At 43.7% G+C, this 13,864-nt stretch overlaps 1 protein-coding gene across 3 annotated transcripts in view; it reads left to right on the top strand.

Moving 5' to 3' along the window:
- The first annotated feature begins 895 nt into the window (after nucleotides 1–895).
- Nucleotides 896–13,864, top strand: part of LOC129859124 (high affinity cAMP-specific 3',5'-cyclic phosphodiesterase 7A-like) — a 29,660-nt gene continuing 16,691 nt past the window's right edge. For 2 of the 3 annotated variants that reach the window (XM_055928510.1, XM_055928508.1), the window contains exon 1: nucleotides 896–1,935. In XM_055928510.1, the coding sequence (XP_055784485.1) occupies nucleotides 1,798–1,935 (138 nt within the window). In that variant the 5' untranslated portion in view covers nucleotides 896–1,797. The remainder of the gene's footprint in view (nucleotides 1,936–13,864) is intronic. The other variant, XM_055928509.1, reaches the window with a different exon arrangement.

Below are 13,864 nucleotides of genomic sequence, written 5' to 3'. Positions count from 1 at the left end.
TCTAATTGGAATGTAAATAGAAGTGGTTCTTAGAACAGTGTTTTCAGGGGAGAAATCTGGAATGGTGTGTTCCTTGACTTCCTGGAAATAAGGTCTTATTTACATCTAGCCTACTACTCACACAACCGGACAATAGAGACACACCGGACAATGGCCACTTACTGCAGGTACTAGTTGTTAGGTCAGCCTGACATTGATGGGGGAGTAGTATGAATTCCTTTCTCTCTCTCTCTCTCTCTCTCTCTCTCTCTCTCTCTCTCTCTCTCTCTCTCTCTCTCTCTCTCTCTCATACATTTGTGGTAAGTTCTCCTCCCTACTGAGTGTGACAGACATTCACTGTGATCTCAAATGAATATCATGAATAATAATATGTGTATTTGATAGGGGGACTGTTCAAATACTATTCCTACCCCGACACCTGTCTAGGAACAATAAAAACCTTTCAGATAATTAATGAAGGTAGGGTAGTCAATAAGTCACTTTTCAAGTAAGTAGCCTATTATTATTTGTATTATTAATGTGAACTATGAGACACCATAAAGCTTTTATTAACAGATCATAAAACATTTTTTAAGAGTATTCCACTAAATTCCACCATAGTCTCACATTGAAAACTGTTGAGTACTACTTCTCAAGTACAACTGAGTGACTCATGCAAGAAAGGTAATCACAGGCAATGATGTGGACCTCTCTAGGGCAAACCCCATTGTGGTGGAATACCCTTGTGGAGGTCTGCGCCGTCGGTGTACGACTGCTCAAATCGGTATTGGGGATCGACCTGGACATGTAGCCAATAGTGTGGCTTGTTGCAAACAAAATCTACGCCATTGTCCAATCACTATAGATGTGACACTGGTAGCCATGCTGCAATTGGATAAGTTGGACAAGGGCGTCTTGTTCGCTCTCTAACAGCTCCATCTCTGGCAGGTGGTGTGTTCGAGAGAAGTCTCATGTTTAGAAAGGTAGCTAGGTAGTTAAAGGAAATCAATTTACCTTGGTTCACATTTTTGCTTTTTCGTTGCAGTTTATTTTTGCTTGATGTGCCAATATTTTTCCCGGGCGACGGGTTTAGGTGAGATGGACGTCGGGTTTCCCCTTGAGCCAGCCACTTTCTTTTGAAATCACACAGTGCTGCATTGAGTGAGACCGATGTGTGGTGAATCACGGTGCTATTTATGCTTGCATTGAGGAAAAAAATATAGATATTGATAGTTTCTTTTCGCACAGAAAATCTTGAATGAATATCACCGAACCACTGCTCCAATATGTTCCTCGTATGATTCCTTTCACTTCACCCACTAGTGATGTACATCGGTAGCTGTTTTTTTAAGTGGTCTTGCCTTTTTGTTTTGATTTGGAGACAATGCGGAGCCATATCACGACGAAGCACGTCTGAGACGAGTTTTTGAGAAGACAATGAGGAAACGTTTTTATGAAGATAGAGAAAATATAGAGGCCTCGTCCTTTGAGGGCCCAAATCTGTGTAGAAAAAGGTACTAAGTAGCAGCATGAATAAAATCCCCGGATAGAATGGGAACAAACGAGACTAGCGGCATAGACAATGTATTAATGACGGAGATTTTGGCAAGTTTGAAGTCGCCTAGAACAAAAATAAGTAGCCTTCTTCACTGCTGAAGTATTACAACGGATTCCCTCCACACAATAAAGGAGGAATACCGCTCTGCAATCAACCCTCTTATTTTCCTGCATTTTACTTTCCATTTGATCAATTCATTTCCCATTTTAACTTATTTTTATTCGTTTTTTAAAATCTGGATCCAACTTTGACTTTGTTCAATGGAAGTATGTTATCAGCTGCCGGTTTTGCCTCTAGACAGGCCGGTTCCTAAGCATGTCCTCAGCCGGAGAGGAGCCATCAGTTTCAGCTCCAGCTCGTCTCTCTTCGGCGCTCCTGATCCAAGGCAGCTGTCACAGGTAATGCCTCATTACTTCAACTGGATCGGTTTCAAATGAACTGTCTCGGCTCTCCATAATGACACTACATAATCAATTTGATGACATCTCATGCACTACCTAATAACTAACTATTGGATCGCTTCTTTCAGATTCATATGAGTGGTATGGGAATCCTGCAGGTGGTAGCCTATCAATTTGCAATGTCACGCTGAAACTACAAAATGATCAGTAAAAATGTTCACGTGGTTAAATGCAGTCACTCTTCAACTCAAAGTATTATTAAGCTACATTGTCTGAATTGTTGCAACGCCTTCAAGTGTTAGTTGCAACAGCTGTCTACTTGTTACTTTGTGCGCCAAGGAACGTGCTGCCTGGATACTTTTGTTTGTATTCGATCTAGTGTGTTCCAGTCTAGACACATTTAACAGACTCTCGTTAAATAGGTGAGCCACATTGGCTACTCCTTGATTTCTCATCGCGTTGTATAGTAGGCCTATTCATGGCATAGTTGTGCAATGTAGCTTAGGCCCATGAGTAACAGTATTTTGTTAAGCAAACTTTGGCGCAAGGAAACCAATCATGATATGAGCGGGAACTGATAACCCTAACACAATCACCAAATGATGAGGACATCGACTCATGTTTGGTAGTTGATAGTTAACCATCCTACAGAGTAATTGTATGTGATATCAGGGGTGAATAACTCATGTCCCACGCTCACATGCCATTGTATACTTAACACATTAACCAGGCAGTGAGATCTGTGTGTGCGAGCCGCGTCCCTCTTCGGTGGGATGTCATTAGTCTTTTGTCAAGCCCACTGCTCCACATCACAATCACCCCTGTGTCTGCTTTCAAATAGCCACACCATTACCCTCCACTCAACAACAGATATACAGCCCATATCTGTCAAAGGCTATCAATGTCCTGGCATAGAATTTGGTATTACTAGATTGCATAAAGTACTGCTTAGTTTTCTGATGCGATGATCATCAGTTTATTGAATATTCCAAATGGCTGCCATGTTGCACTATGGAACGTTGTTTTGAACGGGGAACGCTCGTTCTAGTTTTATGCACCCATGCGAAACCCGTAGACAGCAGGGCGCTAGATCAGACGGGCACTGTGTACAAACACACTGTAGGAGCCATTGTGCTCCTGGGTCGTGTTTGCCCCTTGTTTCTCTTGAGTGCCACAGTTCATTTGTAATTGGTGGGCTGTGTTTAAATTATTATTTTGGCCCTTTTGTTGGGAGAAACGGCTCACTTGCAACGAGCCACAGGCTTTGTAGTGTTAAGTGGGGTTCTTTTTAAACAATGATTTGCATCAGGTTTTGGTTTGTGCATCAGATGAGAACGGGTGCAAAAGTGAAGACTTTCCCACTGTAGTTGGACACCATGGTATGGAATGGAGATGTGTTTGCTATATGTTTTTTTTTCCACACACTACTTGCCATGGAGTGACTACTGTCCCTCTCTAAACATTGTTTCTCTCCCTCTGTGTGGCCATAAGGGTGAGTATTTTCCTCTGTGGTCACTGCTGTGTTCTGGTTCCAGTGTGCTCGCTTCCTGGTGTTTGTGTAAGCGGGGACAGGGGACGGGCTAGAGCTAGCTTTACTAAGGGAGCAGGTTCAACATGTGCCTGAGGGTAGTGGTTTGGCTCTCAACCAAACTCCCAGATGGCTGGAGTTTCAGGGGGTGAAAGTGTAGGGTTTAAGAAAAGATGACATCAGAGAAGTGTGTTTTTGTGCTTGCCGTCTGCATGTGGATGGGTGTAAAATATGCTCTAGTAGAGGACAATGGCCAAAGGTCGCAGCTGGTTTGTCTGTAGGGCTTCCATTTTTTTTTCTGGGCACGACGGCGGAGTGGCCAACCAAACATTGAGAGGAAGTGGGTGTGTGACACACACACACAGGCAGGATTGCCTCACCTGACTCCTGAGTTGGTGTTTACATCCAGAGAGCCAGGCCAATGCAGGGAAGAGTGCAGCTGTCAGTACCATGTGCCTGGTGCATTGATTGATAACTGAAACACCTCTCCACTGATAAGGCCAGGCCACAGAGCCAACTGACATTTGTCTTGTTGTGTGTATCCGAGATATAAAAGTCAATATGTAAACAGAAACACAGTATTGATGAGTTGCGGCGGTTAGTCCCTTGCTGATTTACGACAGGAAAAAGGAGATTTGGCAAATATGATCCAGCGTGCTACGCAACAGGACGAGATAGCACCACTTGTTTTTCTGCAGGCGGAGGGGATCACATGAGCACGCGCGTTGATCTTAACTGAAGCGATAAGGTTTTGACGTAGTGGTGTGCGTGGCTGGATTGACGTAGTTTCAGGATGTGGTAAGAATGCTGAAGGAGCTGTTAAGAGTCTTGCTGCTATTCTTTCACAACCACACGGCTGTAACCCCCGACGTGCCACACTGACAGACTATTCTCATGAAGGTTATCTGAATGAGTAGAGCTTAAAGGACTAGTACGCCGTCTGTGCACTGTCTTTTTTTCATTAGATTTGTCTTCACATGACTCTTCTGCTTGTGGTTCCTTGTCAGCTTTTGGTGAAATAGTGTACTCACCTGATCAAGGCATTCAACTGGAAAGGTTTGAGATGGGTCTAAACTCAATTAACAGTCATCTCTATCTATCCCTGGAGGAGTGTTGGACATAACTTCAGGAGCTCCTTTATAGTAGGAAAGAAAGGACTTTAACAAACCATACAGTTCTCAACAAGTCTCTCGTATTTGGCCAGGTATAGACTAAGTTGACTGACACTAACACATTCTAGAAACATTAGTGTTGGAATGGAGGTTTTGAATAATTAAATTTCTACCTTGATTCACTTCACATACTACAGGTGTTTCAATGCCTGAGCCACTTCCTGCCTATGACCCCCCCCCCCCCCCATCTCTATGGCTCAACACAGAGCACATCTACAACTCCATTCTAAACCTCTCCCTATACAAATATTTTCAATGGCTTTGTGACAGTTGTCCAGAGTAAAAAGCCCTGGTTGACTATATCTGACTGCTGTCTGCAGTGCTCTTACCATGGGTCTGGAAGTGTTCTACTGGAACACCATGACCTGCCCTGCCTGGCCTATAGTAGCATGAAACTGCCTCTATGGCCTAGAAACTGATCAAAGTTATTTTGACAATGGGTTTGTGTAGGATGACCTGATCCCAGATACTCAGTGCACCTCTCCTTCACAGGCCAGTGAACCCTTCTAAACCCACCTAATGACCTCTGACACTGGAGTGTGTGTGTATGTGCTGGAGTGGAGTGTGTCCCCATAAACCAGTGTTAGTAGGTAGACTCAATCTGTGGCTTTGTGTAAGTAGTGGCTGGCACACACATGCAGCAACCTGCGTTGCAGTAAAGTCCAGGTTTATGGCTTTAGCATTGCCTTACTGGAATGTGCCATGGCATATTACAGCATTGCACCGCAAGGGTATAACTCTTAGGAGGAAGTTTTCACTTTATGAAGCTCTGCTGACTCCAGCTGCTTTTAGCTCTCAGTTTACCGACACTGTTTGTGGCTGATATTCCAGAATTTATTGGCATACTGCTGGCTTCCTCCATAGTTTGATGTCCTGTCTGTCTCTGGACTGACCTCAGCTAGGGCTGGGTGAGCTGGACTAAAATATTGCAAATATTGTTAGCTGTTCATCAGCTTGGGGGTAGAAGCTGTTAAGGAGCCTTTTGGACCTAGACTTGGTGCTCCGGTACAGCTTGCCATGTGGTAGCAGAGAGAAGTCTATGACTTGGGTGACTGGAGTCTTTGACAGTTTTTTGGGAGGCCTTCCTTTAACACTGCCTAGTATATACAGTACCAGTTGAGTTTGGATACACCTACTCATTCAAGGGTTTATCTTTATTTTTACTATTTTCTACATTGTAGAATAATAGTGAAGACATCAATTATGACATAACACATGGAATCATGTAGCAACCAAAAAGTTTTGAACCATTCAAAATATATTTCAGATTCTTCAAAGTAACCACCCTTTGCCTTGGCAGCTTTGCACACTCTTGGCATTCTCTCAACCAGCTTCACCTGGAATGCTTTTCCAACAGTCTTGAAGGAGTTCCCACATATGCTGAGCACTTGTTGGTTGCTTTTCCTTCACTCTGCAGTCCGACTCATCCCAAACCATTTCAATTGGGTTGAGTTCACGTGATTGTGGAGGCCAGGTCATTTGATGCAGGACTCATTACTCTCCTTCTTGGTCAAATAACCCTTATACAGCCTGGAGGTGTGTTGGGTCACTGTCCTGTTGAAAAACAAATGATAGTCCCACCAAGCGCAAACCAGATGGGATGGCGTTTCGCTGTAAAATGCTGTGGTAGACATGCTGGTTAAGTGTGCCTTGAATTCTAAATGAATCACTGACTGTGTCACCAGCAAGCACCATCACACCACCTCCATGCTTCATGGTGGGAACCACACATTGCGGAGATCATCCGTTCACCTACTCTGCGTCTCACAGACACGGCGGTTAGAACCAATAATCTCAAATTTGGACTCATCAGACCAAAGGACAGATTTCCACCGGTCTAATGTTAATTGCTCATGTTTCGTAGCCCAAGATAGTCTCTTATTGGTGTCCTTTTAGTAGTGGTTTCTTTGCAGACATTTTACCATGAAGGCCTGATTCACGCAGTCTAGTCTGAACAGTTGATGTGACTTAACTCTGCAATTTCTGAGGCTGGTAACTAATGAACTTATCCTCTGCAGCAGAGGTAACTCTGGGTCTTCCTTTCCTGTGGCGGTCCTCCTGAGAGCCAGTTTCATCATAGTGCCTGATGGTTTTTGTGACTGCACTTGTAGAAAGTTTCAAAGTTCTTAATGTTCCGCACTGACTGACCTTCAGTCATTAGGGCCGTAATTAGGGCCGTTTTCATAACAATCGGAAAACGGTCTTTTTTTTTACACCTTTATTTAACTAGGCAAGTCAGTTAAGAACACATTCTTATTTTCAATGACTGCCTAGGAACGGTGGGTTAACTGCCTTGTTCAGGGGCAGAACGTTAGATTTTTACCTTGTCAGCTCGGGGATTCAATCTTGCAACCTTACAGTTAACTAGTCCAACGCTCTAACCACCTGCTTTACATTGCACTCCACGAGGAGACTGCCTGTTACGCGAATGCAGTAAGAAGCCAAGGTAAGTTGCTAGCTAGCATTAAACTTATCTTTATAAAAAACAATCAATCATAATCACTAGTTAACTACACATGGTTGATATTACTAGTTTATCTAGCGTGTCCTGCGTTGCATATAATCGGTGCGCATTTGCGAAAAAGGACTGTCGTTGCTCCAACGTGTACCTAACCATAAACATCAATGCCTTTCTTAAAATCAATACACAAGTATATATTTTTAAACCTGCATATTTAGTTGATATTGCCTGCTAAAATGAATTTCTATAAACTAGGGAAATGGTGTCACTTCTCTTGCAACAGAGTCGGGGTATATGCAGCAGTTTGGCGCGCCTGGCTCGTTGCGAACTGTGTGAAGACTATTTCTTACTAACAAAGACAGCCAACTTTGCCAAACGGGATGATTTAACAAAAGCGCATTTGCGAAAAAAGCACAATCGTTGCACGACTGTACCTAACCATAAACATTAATGCCTTTCTTAAAATCAATACACAGAAGTATATGTTTTTAAACCTGCATATTTAGCTAAAAGAAATCCAGGTTAGCAGGCAATATTAACCAGGTGAAATTGTGTCACTTCTCTTGCGTTCATTGCACGCAGAGTCAGGGTATATGCAACAGTTTGGGCCACCTGGCTCGTTGCGAACTAATTTGTCAGAATTTTACGTAATTATGACATAACATTGAAGGTTGTGCAATGTAACAGGAATATTTAGACTTATGGATGCCACCCGTTAGATAAAATACGGAACGGTTCCGTATTTCACTGAAAGAATAAATGGTTTGTTTTCGAGATGATAGTTTACGGATTCGACTATATTAATGACCTAAGGCTCGTATTTCTGTGTTATAATTAAGTCTATGATTTGATAGAGCAGTCTGACTGAGCGGTAGTAGGCACCAGCAGGCTCGTAAGCATTCATTCAAACAGCACAATCCTTCGTTTTTGCCAGCAGCTCTTTGCAATGCTTCAAGCATTGAGCTGTTTGACTTCAAGCCTATCAACTCCCGAGATTAGGCTGGTGAAATGGCTAGCTAGTTAGCGGGGTGCGCGCTAATAGCGTTTCAAACGTCACTCACTCTGAGACTTGGAGTAGTTGTTCCCCTTGCTCTGAGACTTGTCGACGTGTTCCTGGTTCGGGGCGAGTAGAGGGACGGAAGCTATACTGTTAAACTGGCAATACTAAAGTGCCTATAGGAACATCCAATAGTCAAAGGTATATGAAATACAAATGGTATAGAGAGAAATAGTCCTATAAATTTTATAACTACAACCTAAAACTTCTTACCTGGGAATATTGAAGACTCATGTTAAAAGGAACCACCAGCTTTCATATGTTCTCATGTTCTGAGCAAGGAACTTAAACGTTAGCTTTCTTACATGGCACATATTGCACTTTTACTTTCTTCTCCAACACTTTGTTTTTGCATTATTTAAACCAAATTGAACATGTTTAATTATTTATTTGAGGCTAAATTGATTTTATTGATGCATTATATTAAGTTAAAATAAATGTTCATTCAGTATTGTTGTAATTGTCATTATTACAAATTAATTGTAAAAAAATCGCCGGATTTTAATCGGTATCGGCTTTTTTTGGTCCTCCAAGTATCGGCGTTGAAAAATCATAATCGGTCGACCTCTACTCCTGAGGGTGGGAAAGGTGTTGTCGTGCACTCATGATTAGGTGTGTTTGGACCGTGATAGTTGATGTGGACACCAAGGAACTTAACTCTCGACTCGCTCCTCTACAGCCCTGTCGATGCGAATGGGGGCGTGTTCGGCCCTCCCTTTTCCTGTAGTCCACAATGATCTCCTTTGTCTTGCTCACGTTGAGGGAGAGGTTGTTGTCCTGGCACCACACTGCCAGGTCTCTGACCCTCTCCCTATAGGCTGTTTCGGTGATCAGGCCTACCACTGTGGTGTTGTCAGAACTTAATGATGGTGTTGGAGTCGTGCTTGGCCACGCAGTGGTGGGTGAATGGGGAGTACAGGAGGGGACTAATGCCACACCCCTGAGCGCCTCTGTGTTGACGATCAGCATGGCAGATGGGTTGTTACCTGCCCTTACCACCTGGGGTGGCCCGTCAGGAAGTCCAGGAACCAATTAGAGAGGGAGGTGTTTAGTCCCGGGGTCCTTAGCTTAGTGATGAGTTTTGTGGGCACTATGGTGTTGAATGCTGAGCTGTATTCAATGCATTCAAGTCCCCGGCCACTAGGAGCGCCGCTTCTGGATGAGAATTTTCTTCTCTTCACTACATGTGCACGGCACAACAGACTTGCTGATGGATATAGAACTCTATGGACTCGCTAGCTCCTGCTTTCTTCCGTTGCGCTATTTTCAAACACGTGACTAGCTCATCTAGTTTGGGGAACTACGGTAAGTTTCATTATGGGGCATAATGCTTTATGTCTTAACCTATTGCACAAGTTGGCTGCGGGTATTAACTTAAGTAGCTACAAATATTCAAATTCATTGAAAAGCTTAAGATTGTTTTGACAGTATTGGGCCGGGGGGGGGGGGGGTCCTGTTGCTTTTTCAAAAAAAACAACTATGTACATCTAGGTAGGGCTGGGCGATATTGGCAAAAGTATCATATACAATTTTTTTTATTTATTTTTTACGGTATTTGAATAATACAATGAGTAGTGTGACCCTAGGGTGGCAACACATACATTCTAAGTGATTTCAATGGGTTTGTCTCCATTCTGATTGGTTTATACTGTTTGTCGGGCTGCATGATATTGGCAAACAATCTAGACCTTATTTTTAACTAAATGTTACAATTGATTTAAATCACAAGTCAAATCATAATACACTTGGGTGAACTGTTGGAATCATGGAAATGGAATGATTAGAATTCTATAGTTAGAATTTTATTAGCTAGCAATTTAGCATTAGCAGCTAACACAATTTAGCATTAGCAGCTAACACAATTTAGCATTTTTTATTTTTCTTATTTTTTTTATTTCACCTTTATTTAACCAGGTAGGCTAGTTGAGAACAAGTTCTCATTTGCAACTGCGACCTGGCCAAGATAAAGCATAGCAGTGTGAACAGACAAGAACACAGAGTTACACATGGAGTAAACAATAAACAAGTCAATAACATGGTAGGAAAAAGAGAATCTATATACAATGTGTGCAAAAGGCATGAGGTAGGCAATAAATCGAATAATTACAATTTAGCAGATTAACACTGGAGTGATAAATCATCAGATGATCATGTGCAAGAAGAGATACTGGTGTGCAAAAGAGCAGAAAAGTAAATAAATAAAAGCAGTATGGGGGTGAGGTAGGTAAATTGGGTGGGTAGTTTACAGATGGACTATGTACAGTTGCAGCGATCGGTTAGCTGCTCGGATAGCAGATTTTTAAAGTTGTTGAGGGAGATAAAAGTCTCCAACTTCAGAGATTTTTGCAATTCGTTCCAGTCGCAGGCAGCAGAGAACTGGAAGGAAAGGCGTCCAAATGAGGTTTTGGCTTTAGGGATGATCAGTGAGATACACCTGCTGGAGCGCGTGCTACGGGTGGGTGTAGCCATCGTGACCAGTGAACTGAGATAATGCGGCACTTTACCTACCATAGCCTTGTAGATGACCTGGAGCCAGTGGGTCTGACGACGAACATGTAGCGAGGGCCAGCCGACTAGGGCATACAGGTCGCAGTGGTGGGTCGTATAAGGTGCTTTAGTAACAAAACGGATGGCACTGTGATAAACTGCATCCAGTTTGCTGAGTAGAGTATTGGAAGCTATTTTGTAGATGACATCGCCGAAGTCGAGGATCGGTAGGATAGTCAGTTTTACTAGGGTAAGTTTGGCGGCATGAGTGAAGGAGGCTTTGTTCCGGAATAGAAAGCCGACTCTAGATTTGATTTTGGATTGGAGATGTTTGATATGAGTCTGGAAGGAGAGTTTGCAGTCTAGCCAGACACCTAGGTACTTATAGATGTCCACATATTCTAGGTCGGAACCGTCCAGGGTGGTGATGCTAGTCGGGCGTGCGGGTGCAGGCATCGAACGGTTGAAAAGCATGCATTTGGTTTTACTAGCGTTTAAGAGCAGTTGGAGGCCACGGAAGGAGTGTTGTATGGCATTGAAGCTCGTTTTGGAGGTTAGATAGCACAGTGTCCAGGGAAGGGCCGGAAGTATACAGAATGGTGTCGTCTGCGTAGAGGTGGATTAGGGAATCGCCCGCAGCAAGAGCAACATCATTGATGTATACAGAGAAAAGAGTCGGCCCGAGAATTGAACCCTGTGGTACCCCCATAGAGACTGCCAGAGGACCGGACAACATGCCCTCCGATTTGACACACTGAACTCTGTCTGCAAAGTAGTTGGTGAACCAGGCAAGGCAGTCATTAGAAAAACCGAGGCTATTGAGTCTGCCGATAAGAATATGGTGATTGACAGAGTCGAAAACCTTGGCCAGGTCGATGAAGACGGCTGCACAGTAATGTCTTTTATCGATGGCGGTTATGATATCGTTTAGTACCTTGAGCGTGGCTGAGGTGCACCCGTGACCGGCTCGGAAACCGGATTGCACAGCGGAGAAGGTACGGTGGGATTCGAGATGGTCAGTGATCTGTTTGTTGACTTGGCTTTCGAAGACCTTAGCTAGGCAGGGCAGGATGGATATAGGTCTGTAACAGTTTGGGTCCAGGGTGTCTCCCCCTTTGAAGAGGGGGATGACAGCGGCAGCTTTCCAATCCTTGGGGATCTCAGATGATACGAAGGAGAGGTTGAACAGGCTGGTAATAGGGGGTGCGACAATGGCGGCGGACAGTTTCAGAAATAGGGGGTCCAGATTGTCAAGCCCAGCTGATTTGTATGGGTCCAGGTTTTCCAGCTCTTTCAGAACATCTGCTACCTGGATATGGGTAAAGGAGAAGCTGGGGAGGCTTGGGCGAGTAGCAGCGGGGGGGGGGGGGGGGGCGGGGCTGTTGGCCAAGGTTGGAGTCGCCAGGTGGAAGGCATGGCCAGCCATTGAGAAATGTTTGTTGAAGTTTTCGATTATCACGGACTTATCAGTGGTGACCGTGTTATCTAGCCTCAGTGCAGTGGGCAGCTGGGAGGAGGTGCTCTTGTTTTCCATGGACTTTACAGTATCCCAGAACTTTTTGGAGTTAGAGCTACAGGATGCAAATTTCTGCTTGAAAAAGCTGGCCTTTGCTTTCCTGACTGACTGCGTGTATTGGTTCCTGACTTCCCTGAACAGTTTGCATATCACGAGGGCTCTTCGATGCTATTGCAGTTCGCCACAGGATGTTTTTGTGCTGGTCGAGGGCAGTCAGGTCTGGAGTGAACCAAGGGCTATATCTGTTCTTGGTTCTGCATTTTTTGAACGGAGCATGCTTGTCTAATATGGTGAGGAAGTAACTTTTAAAGAATGACCAGGCATCCTCAACTGACGGGATGAGGTCAATATCCTTCCAGGGTACCCGGGCCAGGTCGATTAGCAGCTAACACAATTTAGCAGCAACTTGTATTAAGACACAAAGTAGAAACCGCATCCTTATCAACATTGTTGCGTATGCTACATTGACCATGCAGACTGAACGCAAGTTTTTCGTGGTCGAGCAACAACAAATGCGCTCTTTGCGTGACGGGTCGGGTTTAGTTCTGTGGTGAGTGAGTGAGTGAACTCAAGTAGAGGATTAAATTATAAAAATGGATGTTACACATGGTGTATCATATTTAACAAACCAGACATTGAAATACCATTATATGGTAAAGTATAAACCCAAACTGGGTTTTTACTGGGGGGGAATAGTCATTTAGACAGGTTACCTTGGTGTTCTTGGGCACTGGAACTATGGTGGTTTGCTTGAAACATGTACATATTACAGACTGGGTCAGGGAGAGGTTGAAAAATGTCAGTGAAGACACTTGTCAGCAGATGCTCTAAGTATGCGTCCTGGTAATCTGTCTGCGGCCTTTTTTTTTTAAAGGTCTTAGTCACATTGGATAGAGAGCGCATGGTCACATGCGTCCGGAACAGCTGATGCTCTCATGCATGGTTTTGTGTTGCGAGCATAGTTATTTAGCTTGTATAATAGGCTCACGCCACTGGACGGCTCGTGGCTTGTTTTCCCTTTGTAATTCATGATAGTTTGCAAGCCCTGCCCCATCCAATGAGCGTCAGAGCTTGTGTAACAGGACTCTCTTGGTCCTGTGATGCTTTCCCTGTTTGAGGGCGTATGCAGATAAAAGTGTCCCGCTCCTTAAAAGCGGCAGCTTTAGCTCGGTGCGGATGTTGTCTGTAATCCATGACTTCTGGTGTGGATATGTAGGGATGCATGATATATCAGTGAACATATTGGAATTGGACGATATTAGCTAAAAATGCCAACATTGATATCGGCCTGACGTCTAGTTTAATGCGCATGTGTGAAGCAGACGTGCATACCTAATATGACGTAATGACGCCACATAAAATTTTGCGCTACACCTGCAACACAGCATTGTAGCATGCAACACAGAAAGAGTAAGAATTTCAGTGAGACAACTCAAAGGCGAAATCCATTAATGCCACGATAATGGAATTCATTGCGCTTGACAATCAACCGTTCTCTGTCGTGGGTGATGTTGTCTTTTGCGACTGGTTGAGCATCGGTACACACTAACGTTACCAAGTGCGCTATTGTTCAGATGTTGCCCTACAGGAGTTACAGTAATAGCGTCACTGCTATTAACTTCACGACATACTATTGCACCCTGTTTGGGTCTTTACAAGTCAAATAACACTATTTGACACGTTAAATAAGCTTTTAATTTGACAC

Source organism: Salvelinus fontinalis, chromosome 7, assembly GCF_029448725.1.
Source record: "Salvelinus fontinalis isolate EN_2023a chromosome 7, ASM2944872v1, whole genome shotgun sequence".
Lineage (NCBI taxonomy): Eukaryota > Metazoa > Chordata > Actinopteri > Salmoniformes > Salmonidae > Salvelinus > Salvelinus fontinalis.
Note: the sequence above shows the minus strand (reverse complement) of the source record. Positions and strands in the feature narration are given on the sequence as shown.